This window comes from Leptodactylus fuscus, unplaced genomic scaffold (genome assembly GCF_031893055.1).
Source record: "Leptodactylus fuscus isolate aLepFus1 unplaced genomic scaffold, aLepFus1.hap2 HAP2_SCAFFOLD_268, whole genome shotgun sequence".
Taxonomy (NCBI): domain Eukaryota; kingdom Metazoa; phylum Chordata; class Amphibia; order Anura; family Leptodactylidae; genus Leptodactylus; species Leptodactylus fuscus.
In genome coordinates this window covers 94,061-111,074 of record NW_027440291.1, presented here as the reverse complement: position 1 = coordinate 111,074, position 17,014 = coordinate 94,061, and the positions used below count along the sequence as shown (strand labels likewise).

At 46.7% G+C, this 17,014-nt stretch overlaps 1 protein-coding gene across 1 annotated transcript in view; it reads left to right on the top strand.

The window, feature by feature from the left end:
• The first annotated feature begins 1,147 nt into the window (after positions 1-1,147).
• LOC142187873 (NACHT, LRR and PYD domains-containing protein 3-like) overlaps positions 1,148-17,014 on the top strand; it is a 51,356-nt gene continuing 35,489 nt past the window's right edge. Inside the window, exons 1-3 of the mRNA XM_075261681.1 lie at positions 1,148-1,204; positions 2,670-2,841; positions 8,865-8,930. Coding sequence (XP_075117782.1) covers positions 1,148-1,204; positions 2,670-2,841; positions 8,865-8,930 — 295 coding nt within the window. The remainder of the gene's footprint in view (positions 1,205-2,669; positions 2,842-8,864; positions 8,931-17,014) is intronic.

Below are 17,014 nucleotides of genomic sequence, written 5' to 3'. Positions count from 1 at the left end.
TGCAGAGACTCTGAGGAACCCTTGGGTTTTGGAGATGGCACTCCATCAAGGGTCTCTGCTGCTCACACACTCTACTCAACATGTGGTACGTCGAGTTCTAGCGTGTGGGGACATTGCACATCAGCCGGTGAACTGGCAGATGGTGGCGTTGCTGGAGGCCTCGGAAAGTGGGCACACAAGGTGCAGTGGCGAAAGCCATGTTGCAGTCTCATTGAGGAGGGCATCCCTCACCTCTGAGGCTGTTCTGTCTGTCCCCTAAGTTTATGACTTCAGCACGGCCTGCTGACGTCTCCCTATGCCAGTGCTGCAGCGTTTCCAGCTGGTAGCTGGGGTCGATGTGATGGCGTAGGAGGAGGAGGAGGGTGGTGGTTCAGAGCCCCTGTCAGGAATGTTGGGTGGGGAAATGAGGTAGACCGCCACAGATTGTGACCCGGTCCCAGCCTCAACTACAGTCACACAGTGTGCCGTCAGTGAAATGTAGGGTCCCTGTCCGCATTCACTTGTCCATGCGTCGGTGGTCAAGTGGACCTTTGTGCAAATCACGGAACTTAGGGCCGCCGTGACACATGCTGGTGCAAGGCGGGGATGGCACAGCAGGAAAAGTAGTGATGGCTAGGGACGGCATAGCGAGGTGCCGCATTTGCCATCAGGTCGCGGAAGGCCTGAGTTTCCACAAGACGGAACGGCAACATCTCCTGGACCAGGAGTTTGGAGATGTACGCATTTAAGGCTTGTGCATGGGGGTGGGTAGCGCTGTATTTTTGCCTGCACTCAAAAGTCTGGGAGATGGTGGGTTACTGGGAAGAGGCGCATGATGGTGCAGGAGAAGGAGCTGAGGCAGGAAAAGGAGCTGAGGCAGGAAAAGGGGAGGATGAGGGAGAAGTATATAAAGTGGTGGAGGCAGATGTGGAGGTTTCCTGGCTGCTGGTCTGGACTGCAGCACCAGCACTGGCAACAATGGGAGAGGCAGTGGCGGCAATGCCGGACGACGATTGTTCTGCGTTTGCTCTCTGCCACTGAGCCCAGTGCTTGCCTTCCAAATGACGGCGCATGGCAGTGGTTGTAAGGTTGCTCTTTTCAGAGCCCCTACTCAGTTTGGAGTTGCAGAGATTAAAAAAATTACATACCACTGAAGACTGTGGCCTCGATGTGGGAGGCTACAAGAGCGAACATTTTCGGCCCTGTTGGCTCTGGCCTGGGTTTGGTGAAGCGGATGTCCTCTGGCTCTAGTCTTCCCACCTTCCCTGGCGTGTTTTTTTGCCCCAATAACTGTGCAGGGGAGTTGGGACAGGAACTACGACAACGGAGGCATAGAAAAAAAAATCGGAAAAAGGAATTGGCGGCTGAAATCAGGTGACCTCCAATTTATACGAATGGTGGATTTAATATCCGGTTCATATGAGACTGAACTATGTGACTGTGAGACAGGGACAGATGTACAGGAGGGTTAGCTAGGGATTACCTTTATTTAGAGGGGAATGTTACTCACCCAGCTCTTTGGGGCTCTATCTGGTTGGGATCCCTGTCAGCTTGCGATATGCGCAAGCTGACTTTTTCCCATAGGAATGGATTGACTAGCGTTGATTGGCCAGAGTACAGCATTCAGCCAATAAACACTAGTTCTGCCGAAGGAGGTGGAGTCTAAGATCTGTCCACAGCAGTTTCCATTGTGGTCCGATCTCAGATGTAGCAGTGCTGACATAGCCCTGCTACACGGAGAAGCAGCAGAGCTCAGCACACACAGAGATGCAGCAAAGCTGAGTGTGTAGCAGGGTTCAGCGCATACTCAGCACTGCTACATCTGAGATGTAGCAGTGCTGAGTGTGCGTTGAACCCTGCTGCACATTTAGCTCTGCTGCATCTCGGGTGTAGCAGAGCATAGTGCACACTCAGCTCTGCTACATCTCCGGTGTAGAGAGCTGAGCACACAGCCAGCTCTGCTTCATCTCCGATGTAGCAGTGGTGGCCGTGTACTGAGCTCGACTGCATCTTTGGAGCAGTCTCCATTCTGGTCCAATCTTAGACTCCGCCTCCTCACAGACAAGCCTCCGCCAGAACCAGCGTTGATTGGCCGAATGCTGTACTCTGTATGGCATTCGGCCAATCAACGCTGGTCAGTGCATTCCTATGGGAAAAAGTAATCTCAGGCATATCGCAGGCTGACAGGGATACCAACATAATACAGTGACTTGGGCTTGTTAGATCCCCCCAGACATGCTTCCCCTGCTGTCCCAGTTGCATTGCAGAGGTGTTGACATCATTTGCTGAGGTGTCATAGTGGACTTGGTGACTCTCCTGAGTTGAATGGTGGGATCCCCTGAAATGAAGCATTTTATCCCATAGACTATAATGGGGTTCGATATTCGTTCAAATAGTCGAATATTGAGCGGCTATTCGTAACGAATAACGAACATCGAATATTTTACTGTTCACTCATCTCTAGAGAATATCCTAAAAGTATATAATCCAACATGGCGTGGTGTTTTTAGTAACCCCCACACCACACATATACATTAAGGGGTCATTAGATCCTGGGAATAATCTGATGGTTACTTGTGCTGCCGGAAGGATTTCTCCCCAATCATTCCATAAATTTATAGGAAAACTGACAGGAAATATAAGTGTGTTAACCCTTTGTATTCTGTATGTGTGACTTTCCTGTTTTCTAGAAATACCTCAGTTTAGAAAATAATAGAAAAACATTGGCCCGGACTTTACTACAGGATATTTTCCAGAGAGGAAGAGAAGCTGTGATAGCATTGTGGGTCAGTCTATATGTCATACAGAAGGATCATGGGACCCCCGGCCTGCAGGCTGTACTGGAGGAACTCCAACATACAGGTAACATTGTGTATGTGATGTGTCCGTCATACAGGTAACATTGTGTATGTGATGTGTCCGTCATACAGGTAACATTGTGTATGTGATGTGTCTGTCATACAGGTAACATTGTGTATGTGATGTGTCCGTCATACAGGTAACATTGTGTATGTGATGTGTCCGTCATACAGGTAACACTGTGTATGTGATGTGTCCGTCATACAGGTAACATTGTGTATGTGATGTGTCATACAGGTAACATTGTGTATGTGATGTGTCATACAGGTAACATTGTGTATGTGATGTGTCCGTCATACAGGTAACATTGTGTATGTGATGTGTCTGTCATACAGGTAACATTGTGTATGTGATGTGTCCGTCATAGAGGTAACATTGTGTATGTGATGTGTCATACAGGTAACATTGTGTATGTGATGTGTCCATCATACAGGTAACATTGTGTATGTGATGTAACATTGTGTATGTGATGTGTCATACAGGTAACATTGTGTATGTGATGTGTCAGTCATACAGGTAACATTGTGTATGTGATGTGTCCGTCATACAGGTAACATTGTGTATGTGATGTGTCTGTCATACAGGTAACATTGTGTATGTGATGTGTCCATCATACAGGTAACATTGTGTATGTGATGTAACATTGTATATGTGATGTGTCATACAGGTAACATTGTGTATGTGATGTGTCCATCATACAGGTAACATTGTGTATGTGATGTGTCATACAGGTAACATTGTGTATGTGATGTGTCCGTCATACAGGTAACATTGAGTATGAGATGTGTCATACAGGTAACATTGTGTATGCGATGTGTCCATCATACAGGTAACATTGTGTATGTGATGTGTCCGTCATACAGGTAACATTGTGTATGTGATGTGTCATACAGGTAACATTGTGTATGTGATGTGTCAGTCATACAGGTAACATTGTGTATGTGATGTGTCAGTCATACAGGTAACATTGTGTATGTGATGTGTCCGTCATACAGGTAACATTGTGTATGTGATGTGTCATACAGGTAACATTTTGTATGTGATGTGTCATACAGGTAACATTGTGTATTTGATGTGTCCGTCATACAGGTAACATTGTGTATGTGATGTGTCCGTCATACAGGTAACATTGTGTATGCGATGTGTCCGTCATACAGGTAACATTGTGTATGTGATGTGTCATACAGGTAACATTTTGTATGTGATGTGTCATACAGGTAACATTGTGTACAGGGGTGAACCTACCCCTTTCGCCGCTTGAGGTGAACTACAGAAAGCCCCCCCCCCGAGGAGGGGGGCGGAGTGAATGGGGCGTGACTGAGCTAATTGGGCGTGACCAAGTGAAGGGGGCGGGGCTTATCACCGTTCGCAGGCAGAGAGCAGGCATGGAGATGACCTGCTCTCTGCCTGAGCGTGAGGGGAGGCCACTGGAGCAGCGCCTCCCCAAACCACCGCTCGGTGCTTAGCAAGTCCTGACTGGCTTAGGTAATCAAAAATGCCGCCCTCCCTGACATTGCGCCGCCTGAAGCGCTTGCTTCAGGTCGCCTCATGGAAGGTGCGGCGCTGATTGTGTATGTGATGTGTCATACAGGTAACATTGTGTATACATACCTCCCAACCGTCCCGATTTCTGCGGGACATTCACGATTTGGGTGACATGTTCCACGGTCCCGGTTGGAGGGAGGTATGTCCCGATTTCAACACAGATCTGCGTCCAGAGGACGCAGATCTGAGTTGAACACATATGCGGCTGAAGCGAGGAGCTGACCTGTGTCAGCTCTTCGCTTCGCCGCTACCACCGGCTACTGGCTTGTAGACGCGATGTGATGATCGCGTCTACAAGCCAGTAGCCGGCGGCAGCGGCGAAGTGAGGAGCTGACACAGGTCAGCTCCTCACTTCAGCCGCATATGTGTCAGCGAGAGAGGCGCGCAGAGAGCTGCGAGGGAGCGGAGGAGAAGGTAAGTGTAATGTGGAGGTGGAACGTGAAACTAGGGGCAGATGAAGGAGAGGACGGCATGACACTGGGGGCAGAGATTTAGAGGACGGCATGACACTGGGGGCAGAGATGGAGAGGACGGCATGACACTGGGGGCAGATGAAGGAGGGGATGGCATGACACTGGGGGCAGAGATGGAGAGGACGGCATGACACTGGGGGCAGAGATGGAGAGGACGGCATGACACTGGGGGCAGAGATGTGGGGACATGAATCTGGGGGCAGAGAAGGAGAGGGCATGAATCTGGGGGCAGAGATGGAGGGACATGAATCTGGGGGCAGAGATGTGGAGACATGAATCTGGGGGCAGAGATGGGGGACATGAATCTGGGGGCAAAGATGGGGGACATGAATCTGGGGGCAGAGATGGAGGGACCTGAATCTGGGGGCAGAGATGGAGGGGACATGAATCTGGGGGCAGAGATGGAGGGACATGAGTCTGGGGGCAGAGATGGAGGGACCTGAATCTGGGGGCAGAGATGGAGGGGACATGAATCTGGGGGCAGAGATGGAGGGACATGAGTCTGGGGCAGAGATGGGGGGACATGAATCTGGGGGCAGAGATGGAGGGGACATGAATCTGGGGTCAGAGATGAGGGGACATGAATCTGGGGGCAGAGATGGGGGACATGAATCTGGGGGCAGAGATGGAGGGGGGACATGAATCTGGGGGCAGAGATGGAGGGGGGGACATGAAACTGGGGGCAGAGATGGAGGGACATGAATCTGGGGGAAGAGATGTGGGGGCATGAATCTGGGGGCAGAGATGGAGGGGGCATGAATCTGGGGTCAGAGATGAGGGGACATGAATCTGGGGGCAGAGATGGGGGACATGAATCTGGGGGCAGAGATAGATGGGGGACATGAATCTGGGGGCAGAGATGGAGGGGACATGAAACTGGGAGCAGAGATGGAGGGACATGAATCTGGGGGCAGAGATGGAGGGGACATGAAACTGGGGGCAGAGATGGGGGGACATGAATCTGGGGGCAGAGATGGAAGGGGGACATGAAACTGGGGGCAAATGAAGGGTGTATATAAAACTGGGGGAGAGATAGAGGGGGGACATATAATTTACGGGTGACTGTAGGAGGATTATACTGTGTGCGGGAACATGAAAAATTAACAAGTGGGCGGAGTCGCGCCGCACATTTTGTCCCTCTTTCAGTTTTTCAAAAGTTGGGAGGTATGTGTATATGATATACAATACAATTTTTCTACTGAAAATGGGATTTATATCAAAATGATTTTATTCATATCCAAGCATGTGAGTAGAGTACAATAGTTAATTAGTTATGTTTCGGCCTAGTTGCGGCCTTCCACAGACTCTACAATGTAGAATTGCACACTTTGTGAGAGTGGTATACAAAATACAAATTCTAGGGGCCACACGGTGGCTCAGTGGTTAGCATTGTAGCCTTGCAGCGCTGGAGTCCTGGTGTTCAAATCGCGCCAAGGGCAACAATAAAACCCCCGGTGAAGTTGCAATACATAATGGAAAAATGTATAAGCTCCATGGCTCAATATAAGAACAACAATCCCATGATCTAAGCCTACCCCAACGTATCCTTGACGGGACCAAGAGGTGATCTGAGACAGAAGATAAGGATGTAATGAAACAGAGATTTGTATGAAAAGACAAGGAGCCAAACCCAGAATAAGTAGTAGACATCTAGTGACCATATTACAGGTGTGTTCTATACAGGGTATACGGTCTCCATATAGAGATATAGAGTACACCTAGAAGGTAGACATAGAGTATCGTATGTTCATGCATTGTTCAGAAGGTCACATTAACTATAGACTTAGGTGAGAACAATACTAGTGGTGTTTTATATAAGGTTAGTTAGAAGGGTATGGACCCGCTGTGTGCACCTACAGATATATAGTGTATATCTATAAGGTAGACATAGAATCGTATATTCATGGATTGCGCATAAGGACACATTTGATATAGATTTAGGCAAGAACAATACTACATACCTATGGAATTACTGGTGTTTTATATGAGGTAAGTCAGAAGGGTATGAACCGCTGTGTAGCCGCTGGGAACCACACTAGGGAAGACACGGAGAGAACGTTTAGGATGATGGATGTAGAGAAAGCTCTGTGGTATAATGAGCGGGGGGAGGGCGCACCTCTGGGATCTATGTGGATGCTGGCCAGAGGTTTATGAGTTAATGTACAGCACAGCCCATTGTATATGGACAGGTCATATAGATATGGCCTGTGGACAAACAGCAGAAAGTGCCAAGGGGGAGGTATTGCATATGGTGTATAGCAGTATGGTAAGTAGCAGCTAAGGAAGCATAGATTTACCTAATCCCTGGACTCCAGTGGTATTATATGTTGTCCAGCGATATTATATGGTGTCCAGCGATATTATATGGTGTCCAGCGATATTATATGGTGTCCAGCGATATTATATGGTGTCCAGCGATATTATATGGTGTCCAGCGATATTATATGGGGTCCAGCGATATTATATGGGGTCCAGCGATATTATATGGGGTCCAGCGATATTATATGGGGTCCAGCGATATTATATGGTGTCCAGCGATATTATATGGTGTCCAGCGATATTATATGGTGTCCAGCGATATTATATGGGGTCCAGCGGTATTATATGGTGTCCAGCGGTATTATATGGCGTCCAGCGGTATTATATGGCGTCCAGCGGTATTATATGGCGTCCAGCGATATTATATGGGGTCCAGCGATATTATATGGTGTCCAGCGATATTATATGGTGTCCAGCGATATTATATGGTGTCCAGCTATATTATATGGTGTCCAGCGATATTATATGGTGTCCAGCGATATTATATGGGGTCCAGCGATATTATATGGGGTCCAGTGATATTATATTGTGTCCAGTGATATTATATGGTGTCCAGTGATATTATATGGTGTCTAGTGATATTATATTGTGTCCAGTGATATTATATGGTGTCCAGTTATATTATATGGTGTCCAGTGATATTATATGGTGTCCAGTGATATTATATGGGGTCCAGTGATATTATATGGGGTCCAGTGATATTATATTGTGTCCAGTGATATTATATGGTGTCCAGTGATATTATATGGGGTCCAGTGATATTATATTGTGTCCAGTGATATTATATGGTGTCCAGTTATATTATATGGGGTCCAGTGATATTATATGGTGTCCAGTGATATTATATTGTGTCCAGTGATATTATATGGTGTCCAGTGATATTATATGGGGTCCAGTGATATTATATGGGGTCCAGTGATATTATATGGGGTCCAGTGATATTATATGGTGTCCAGTGATATTATATGGTGTTCAGTGATATTATATTGTGTCCAGTGATATTATATGGTGTCCAGTGATATTATATGGTGTCCAGTGATATTATATTGTGTCCAGTGATATTATATGGTGTCCAGTGATATTATATGGGGTCCAGTGATATTATATTGTGTCCAGTGATATTATATGGCGTCCAGCGGTATTATATGGCGTCCAGCGATATTATATGGTGTCCAGTTATATTATATGGTGTCCAGTGATATTATATGGGGTCCAGTGATATTATATGGTGTCCAGTGATATTATATGGTGTTCAGTGATATTATATGGGGTCCAGTGATATTATATTGTGTCCAGTGATATTATATGGTGTCCAGTGATATTATATGGTGTCCAGTGATATTATATTGTGTCCAGTGATATTATATGGTGTCCAGTGATATTATATTGTGTCCAGTGATATTATATGGTGTCCAGTGATATTATATGGCCGACCCAAATACCTAAATCTGCAGAACTAGTTAAGTTCTAGTCTAGTATAACATGAAGACCGGACACAAGAGACTGAGACACTGAATCATTGGACTTCAGTGACTGGGGTACAATGGGGGAGCAGGGGCTGGGACGTTCTTCTCAGTTCTGCCTTTAGGGCCATTACACCTTGTCCCAGTCACTGTATAATCCCATAGTTATATTGTATCTGCACATCTATACACTAGAAAATCCTACTAATCTGTCATCTCTTATTAGGTGACACTCTGGTGCAGCAAATCCTACTGGATGAAGACGGACACCGACTAACCCCAGAACTGACAGGTGAGTGCACATTATATATACAGTCTCTAGAACTAATACAGATACAGTATACAGACACCGACTAACCTCAGAACTGACAGGTGAGTGCACATTATATATACAGTCTCTATAACTAATACAGATACAGTATACAGACACCGACTAACCCCAGAACTGACAGGTAAGTGTACATTATATATACAGTCTCTATATCTAATACAGATACAGCAGCGGCCTGCAGGAGAAGGTGTCAGTCAGTAAGACGTCCTGCTAACACACTTTACTCTGGGATATATAAATATTATCAGGGGTTTCAGTATTTCTGATGATATTCTGTCTTGTGTCCTCATTCTTGTTAGGAGGTGATGAGTTGTTATTCTCCCTCCTTAGGATTAGTGAGGAGGTGGAAGCCGGAGTACAATGGTCAGACTTGCCGATACTAGGTATTCCCAGTGTCATTATGTAGTCAGTAGTCATCAATCTGCTGACTATTATGGACCTAGTGTAAGTGACAGAAACTGTGAGAGTAAGTTTGGATGGACGTCATATCTACAATCCAACCTATATACCCCAGGCCATAACCTGCACCATGCAGTCTGGACATTGCAGGTGTTTTTTTTTTTTTTTGGAGTTTTACAGGAGATTTGAAGCAAACTTTTTGAGAAGAAGACTGCATTTGTGCCCAGGGGCTTTAAGTTACACCTCTGGTTGCTCTATATTCCTTATTGTCTTTGAAGACTAAATGAAAAGCCTATGGAACAAAAATTTAGAAAACAAATCCATACCCAGAGCATGCTGTGACTGATCCCCAAAAATGATGAAACACGTAGTGCCAAAACATTGTGGAGAGTTAATACCGATGGGCCTATGCCAGGAAATGAAGCCTCTACATTTTTTTGGTACATCTTGTATCAGTGGGGAAATGCATTAAGCTTACAGATAAGACAAAAGAATTTCAAAAAAGGTCCTTTTATATAATTTCTGTGAGATCTGCAGTCTGAACAGTCACCTTTGAGTGCCAAATACCAATTTCAATCGGCTTTTAAGTGCAAGGTCTCACTCACAACATTGCCTGACTTGTGTGTTTTACAGATTTGTAGTGTCTCAGTACACTCCATCCTGCCATGATAGGAATGGCTGTGGTATGGCAGAATGTTTCTCACAATGTACCAATACTGGGTATCACTGTCTATTGTATCATCTGCATTTCCTGGGTGCATTTATTGTGTTCATTTACTGCATCATATGGTCCATATACTACTCTGCTGTCACCTATGGTTCACTCTATGTAGGTTCATGTGATGGTAGGATCCCAATCACTTCATACACAGCACAAGCTTCTACAAAGAAGCTTCTAGCAAGCTGTGGGCGGAGCCTTTAGCAGGGGACAGGAAATCCAGTCCAGTCATTTTCTGGAGAGTCTAGTGTATGAGGTAACACCACCTCCTGTTAAGCTAACACCACTCAGATTTTCAGTTCACCCCTACAAGTACATACAATTAGAATGTGGGTGGCAACAGCAATACAACTTCTGGTCTGGGAAGAGCCACCAGTAGCTGCAGGATTCCTCTACTTCCTGAGAATGAAGATGACATTTTTGATTACTTGACTCTCCTATCAGTCAGAGAAGGATATGACATCTGACAGGTATGATGAGATGATGTTGAGTTATGCTTCTGAGTGTTCCTTCTCCTCCTCTGTGGTTGTAGCACACAATTTACTACTTGGACTTTCTGCATTGTCAGCAGAAGTAGCACTGGAGCACAGGAGACGTCAGTTAGGCTGCATTCACACTGAGTAACGCTGGCGTTTTTTGTGCTTATTTTTGCACATAGCGCCGCGTTAACGCCACGTTAACGCCGCGTTACGCCGCGTATACACCGCGTTTGCGCCGTGCTATTTTGCGGTGGCGTTGCCAGGCGTTAACGCCGTGCTATGTGCAAAAATAAGCACAAAAAACGCCAGCGTTACTCAGTGTGAATGCAGCCTTCGACCGTTTTTTTGTTTGTTTGTTTTTAAACTGCCCCTGGGCCTCCGAACATTATACTCTGGGTTCTGAAGAGACCCCAAAGTGTAATAATAGTTCATGGGTTGTGATCCCAAAAACTTTTCTGTTCTACTGAACCCAAAATATTTGTAATATTTGCACCAAACACCATAGGTGACATCATACTGTGTGCAGTGTCTACTATGGGATATTATATTCTGCAGAGGGGCCACTATGGGACATCAGGGTATTATGTCAGCGGCTATATAGATGAGTCCTGTATTATGGCCAACCTGCCTAACTAACCAGGTCATGTAGTCCCCCGTATGTTGCAGTCATGAATAACTAAGACTAAGTTCACATCTGGGTCTCCAAAAACCACTGAAAATCGGCAGAGATGAAAGTCCTCAATGGAGAAATGTTCTCTCCATCAATTTCAAGAGGATTTTTCACTTTCTCTGGCACCTGTGGTTTTCTATACTGCTGGAAAGCTGAATTCAGTGCAATGTCAGCTTTGACGGTACATGCCCTGGTGCTGGAGATATCAGTGCTGTTAGTTTCGGCACAGATATCCCTTCACCGTCAGAAGGGCAGGCCTTACTGCTCAGTGATTCCTCACTTACTGCTCAGGATTCCTCTCCCCCGTTCATTGTATCATGCAAATATTAGATATATCAGCAGAATGTATCTCAAAAATGTATCTGATAGCCTAGCTATATCAGCAGAATGTATCTCATCACATATAGCCACATTCACACAAAGGCATTACTGTATAAACCAATGAGTGTATCACATTGCCACATGCTTCAAGCTGTGCATTCACAAGAGTTTCCATATGGGAATTTCTTCAAAAACCAAACAATGAGTTGACATACCAAAATGCGATTCTAACCTTCAGGCATTCCTCCTTCACATGCGGTTCCCAACGCCGCTTAATCCTTGTGATGCGCTTCACGGCGGTAGGACTAAGGCCATAAAGCTCTATCACAAACTGAGTGAAGGGGAGACTATACATTACTACGATTTCACCAGTCTGTGTCCCCTTGTCAACAAAATAAAAACGTATCAGGTAGGCCATCTTGACATAATTTATGAGAATTTCGGTTACATAAAAAATTACTTTGGTAGTGCCAAAGTAAAGGTTTATCCACCCAGGGACTTGTTTTTCCTGGTGCTGCCGGTGAAAATGAATGGTAAGTTAATGTTCCCCCTTTGCAATACCTGCGCTGCAAATTCAATGTTTGATGTCTGCACGCACAGCGATGAACAATGACAGATACTTGGTGCACGATAGAATTGTTGGTGGCTTTGGATAAAGGGTTACAGACTGGCAGAGATCTATGAGATTTGGCATTTTCCCGACACGACCGACAAACTGTTTGCCCCCTAATCGAGCTCCATCTTAGGACCAAGCAAGAGACGTCGGGGTATCCGAGCTGGTGTACGGATTCTGATAAGAAAAAAGAATACGTTGAAGCATTTCTTGAAAAGCAAGGTGTACAGTTAGAACCGACAAATATCTCCGTAAATCCTGCAAAAAGACAGGTCTCCAAACTTTTCTTAAATTCATAATGGGGAAAGTTTGCGCAGAGATCTAATTTACCTCGCACCAGTATCGTGAATGACCCTGACGAGCTCTTTAGCTATGTCTTTCTCCCATACTACGAGGTCTCAGAGCTAAATTTCCTCGATGATGAGACAGCCTCGGTCAATTGGAAATACGCACAAGGAAACCACACAATCAACAAAAACACAAACATTTTTATAGCCTGTTTTTATTATTATTATTATTATTATTATTATTTATTTATTTATATAGCACCATTAATCCCATGGTGCTTTACATTTGGGGGTTACATACAATACACAGAATATACAGGTAGATATAACACTAACAATGACTGACTGGCACAGTGGGGTAGAGGGCCCTGACCACAAGGACTTACAATCTATGAGGGAAGGGGGTAGAGACAGAAGGAGAGGGGGAGACTGTACAGATGGCAGTGCGGTGATAGTGTTATTGGAGGTTGTAGGCCTTCCTGAATAGGTGAGTTTTAAGGGCCTTTTTGAAGCCTGTGATTGTGGGGGTCAGTCTTATGTGTCGTGGTAAGGAGTTTCAGAGTATGGGGGATGCACGGGAGAAATCTTGGAGACGGTTGTGTGAGGAGCAGATGAGGGCAGAGCGGAGTAGGAGGTCATTGGAAGATCTGAGGTTACGTGTGGGCAGGTAGCGGGAGATTAGGTCAGAGATATATGGAGGGACAGGTTGTGGATGGCTTTGTATGTTAGCGTTAGTAGCTTGAACTCAATTCGCTGGGCTATGGGTAACCAGTGGAGGGACTGGCAGAGGGGAGCAGCCGATGAGGATCGGGGGTGAGGTGAATTAAGCGAGCAGCGCAGTTTAAGGTGGACTGGAGGGGGCGAGGGTGTTTGCTGGGAGTCCATGCAGAAGGGTGTTGCAGTAGTCTAAGCGGGAGATTATGAGGGCCTGGACGAGCATCTTGGTAGTTTCCTGGGTGAGGAAGGGGCGAATTCGGTGGATGTTCTTGAGTTGGAGGCGGCAGGAGGTGTTGAGGGCTTGAATATGTGGCTTGAAGGATAGGTCAGAGTCCAGGGTTACCCCAAGGCATCGGGCCTGTGGGACAGGGGTAATTGTGGTTCCATTAACTTTGATAGATGGGTCAGGTGGTGGGGCCATACAGGATGGGCTGAAGATGATAAACTCTGTTTTCTCCATGTTGAGTTTGAGAAAGCGGGAGGAGAGGAAGGAGGCTACGGCTGCTAAACAATCTGGAATTCTGGCCAGCAGGGAGGCAATGTCTGGTCCAGAGATGTAGATTTGGGTGTCATCGGCATAGCAGTGGTACTGAAAGCCATGAGATTCTATGAGTTGGCCCAGGCCAAGGGTGTAGATGGAGAACAGGAGGGGTCCTAGGACGGAGCCCTGGGGGACACCTACAGAGAGAGGGCGAGGTGTGGAGGTGGTGTGCGAGTGGGAGACGCTGAATGTGCGGTCGGTGAGGTATGAGGAGATCCAGGAATGGGCCAGGTCTGAGATACCAAGGGATGAGAGAATTTCTAACAGGAGGGAGTGGTCAACTGTGTCAAAGGCAGAGGAGAGGTCGAGGAGGAGGAGGACAGAGTAATGGCGCTTGGCTTTGGCGGTTAGCAGGTCATTGGTGACTTTTGTTAGGGCAGTTTCAGTGGAGTGCCGGGGTCTGAAGCCTGACTGAAGTCTGTCAAAGAGCAGGTTGGATGAGAAATAGGAGGAGAGTTCAGAGTGGACATGCTGCTCAAGAAGTTTTGAGGCGTACGGGAGCAGAGAGATGGGACGATAGTTGGCAGGAGAGGACGGGTCAAGGGATGGTTTCTTAAGTATAGGAGTGACAGTGGCGTGTTTGAAGGCTGAGGGGAAGGATCCATTGGTTAGGGATAGATTGAAGAGATGGGTTAGGGCTGGAATAATGACTTCAGCGAGTTTGGGGATGAGATGTGACTGGATCAGGTCGAGCGCGCAGGAGGTGAGGTGGGATTTGGAGATAAGGGAGGAGAGTTTTTCGTCAGTTATGGAGGAGAAGCAGGTCAGGGATGAGGAACAGTAAGTAGTTGGGTAGAGGGGTTGTCGGGGGAGTAGGTTGAGACTGTCTCTGATGGTGTCAGTTTTAGTTTTAAAGTAAGAGGTCAGCAAAGTCGTCAGCTGAGATAAGTGATGTCGGAGGGGGGGCGGGAGGACGGAGGAGGGAGTTGAAGGTGGAGAATAGCTGTTTGGGGTTGCGAGAGAGTGAAGATATGAGTGTGGTGAAGTAGACCTGCTTTGCGGAGGTGAGTGCGTTCTTAAATGAGATAACTGCTTCTTTGTACCTGAGGAACTCCTCTTTGGAGTGGCTTTTCTTCCAGAGGCGTTCTGCAACCCGCGAGGCACGTCTCAGTTTTTTTAGTCAGGTCAGTGTGCCAGGGTTGTCTATTGGTTGGTCGGGCTCTGGAGTTTGTGTAGGGGGCTACAGAATCAAAGGCTGAGGTAATGGTGGTATTATAGAAGGCAGCAGCGGCATCTGTGTCCTGGAGTGAGGAGATGTCAGCGAGTGGTAGGAGAGAGTCTGAGAGGGTGCAGGTGTCAAGGCGGTTGAGGTTCCTGCGGGGGCGTGTTGGTTTAGAGGTTGGGGAGTCTATTGGAGAGGAGAGGGCAGAGAATGTCAGCAGGTTGTGGTCCGAGAGCGTGGATGGAGAGTTAGAGAGGTTGCATATGGAGCAGAGGCGGGTGAATATTAGGTCTAGTGGGCCTTTATGTGGGTGGCAGAAGAGGACCATTGGGAGAGACCAAAGGAGGCAGTGAGGGATAGGAGACTGGAGGCGGAGGGGTGGTCTGTGTTGATGGGGATGTTGAAGTCGCCCATGATGATGGTGGGGGTTTCTGTGGAGAGGAAGTGTGTGAGCCAGGTGGTGAAGTGGTCGATAAAGGCAGCGGTAGGTCCCGGCAGTCCATATATGACGGCCAGTTGGAGGTTGGAGGGTGAGTAGATACGAACAGAGTGCACTTCAAAGGATGGGGGGGTGAGGGCAGGTAGCGCCTGGATAGGGGCAAATGAGCACTTGTCTGACAGGAGGATGCCTACACCTCCACCAGGTTTGTTGTTGGGGCGGGGGGGTATGTGAGAAGTGCAGACCTCCATAGGAGAGGGCGGCAGGGGAGGTGGTGTCTGAGGGTGTCAGCCATGTTTCTGTGAGACAGAGAAATGTAAGTTTGTTAAGAATAAAAAGGTCGTGGATGTAGGCAAGTTTATTACATACGGAGCGGGCATTCCATAGTGCACCAGGGAGGGCAGGGGGAGGGGTAGGAGTGAGTGTGATTGGTTGGAGATTTCGGAGGTTCCGTGTGCTAGCGCCAGGTGTGGGGATTTGCTGGGGAGGTCCAGGGTTAGGAGATATGTCCCCAGAAGTAAGGAGGAGTAGGGAGAGTGACAGCAGGTGTAGGTAGGAGAGGCCGCGGGGGGGTTGTATGTGTCTGGGGCGGAAAGCCTGCAGGTTTGTGAGGAGCTGTGCAGAGAAAGTTATATGGTGGGGTAGGAGAGAGGGAGAGATGAGGATTTCTTTACAACCGCCTACACCAGACTAGAGCTCTAAACCCTGGAGGATAGGCTGCAGGAAAGGTGCCTGTATCACGACACAGACTCTGTCATTTTTGTTCATCGTGAAGGTGACTGGTGTCCCCCTTTAGGTGATTATTTGGGCAAATTAACCAGCAAGATACCCGATAACACCTACATCACAGAATTTGTATCTACAGGACGAAAATCTTATGGGTACAAACTGAATACCGGTAAGATGGTTTTGATGGTCAAGGGCATCACGCTAAATGTTGCTAATTCTCGGGATGTCAATTTTGACAGCCTAAAAGATTTGGTTTTGGATTACATCCACAACCGTGGACTTGAAACCCAAAAATGTATATCTGGCGCAGCCAGGATTTGTTAGAAACAGGAAATTGTGGCAGACTGAAACAAGGTCGTTGCGCAAAACCCAGAGGTGTGTATATACAAAGAGAAGGCTACAAGACGATTTTACCACACTACCTTTCAGCCTCGAATACCATTATGACATACTTACACCATTCTTTTTTCAGGCGAATTAGTTGCTGATTAGTTTATGATGAACTCTCTCTATGCTTTTGTCACGGGATGGTTAGAGTCTATACTATAGGCCATGTGTAATATATATTTCATGTGGAATGTATTCTCTAACCTGTTATATACATCAATGTGTAGTTGGCTGATTAGGGTCTAGTGTGTTAGCACATTGTATGCAAATACCTCTAACTAGTGAGGACCAGTGAGGACAATGGGTGGAGATAATCTGATCAGTGTCTCCAAGAAGATGTTGGATGGTGCATTGTCCATAGTAGACAGGGAGTCTGCTCTCCTTGGTATAGGTGAGGGGGGAAGGATCTGTGACTCAGCCCTTCCCACCCACAGATATAGGTGTAACAGTCTTAGTATATAGTATATAGCTAGCAGTTAGTATGTGTTAGCCGGCCTGTGCACAGCTCTGCAGAGAGCCAGGATTTAGTTACAGGACCAAGGAGCCAAAGCTATCATTGGATTGTGACTTCCGTGGACTTATT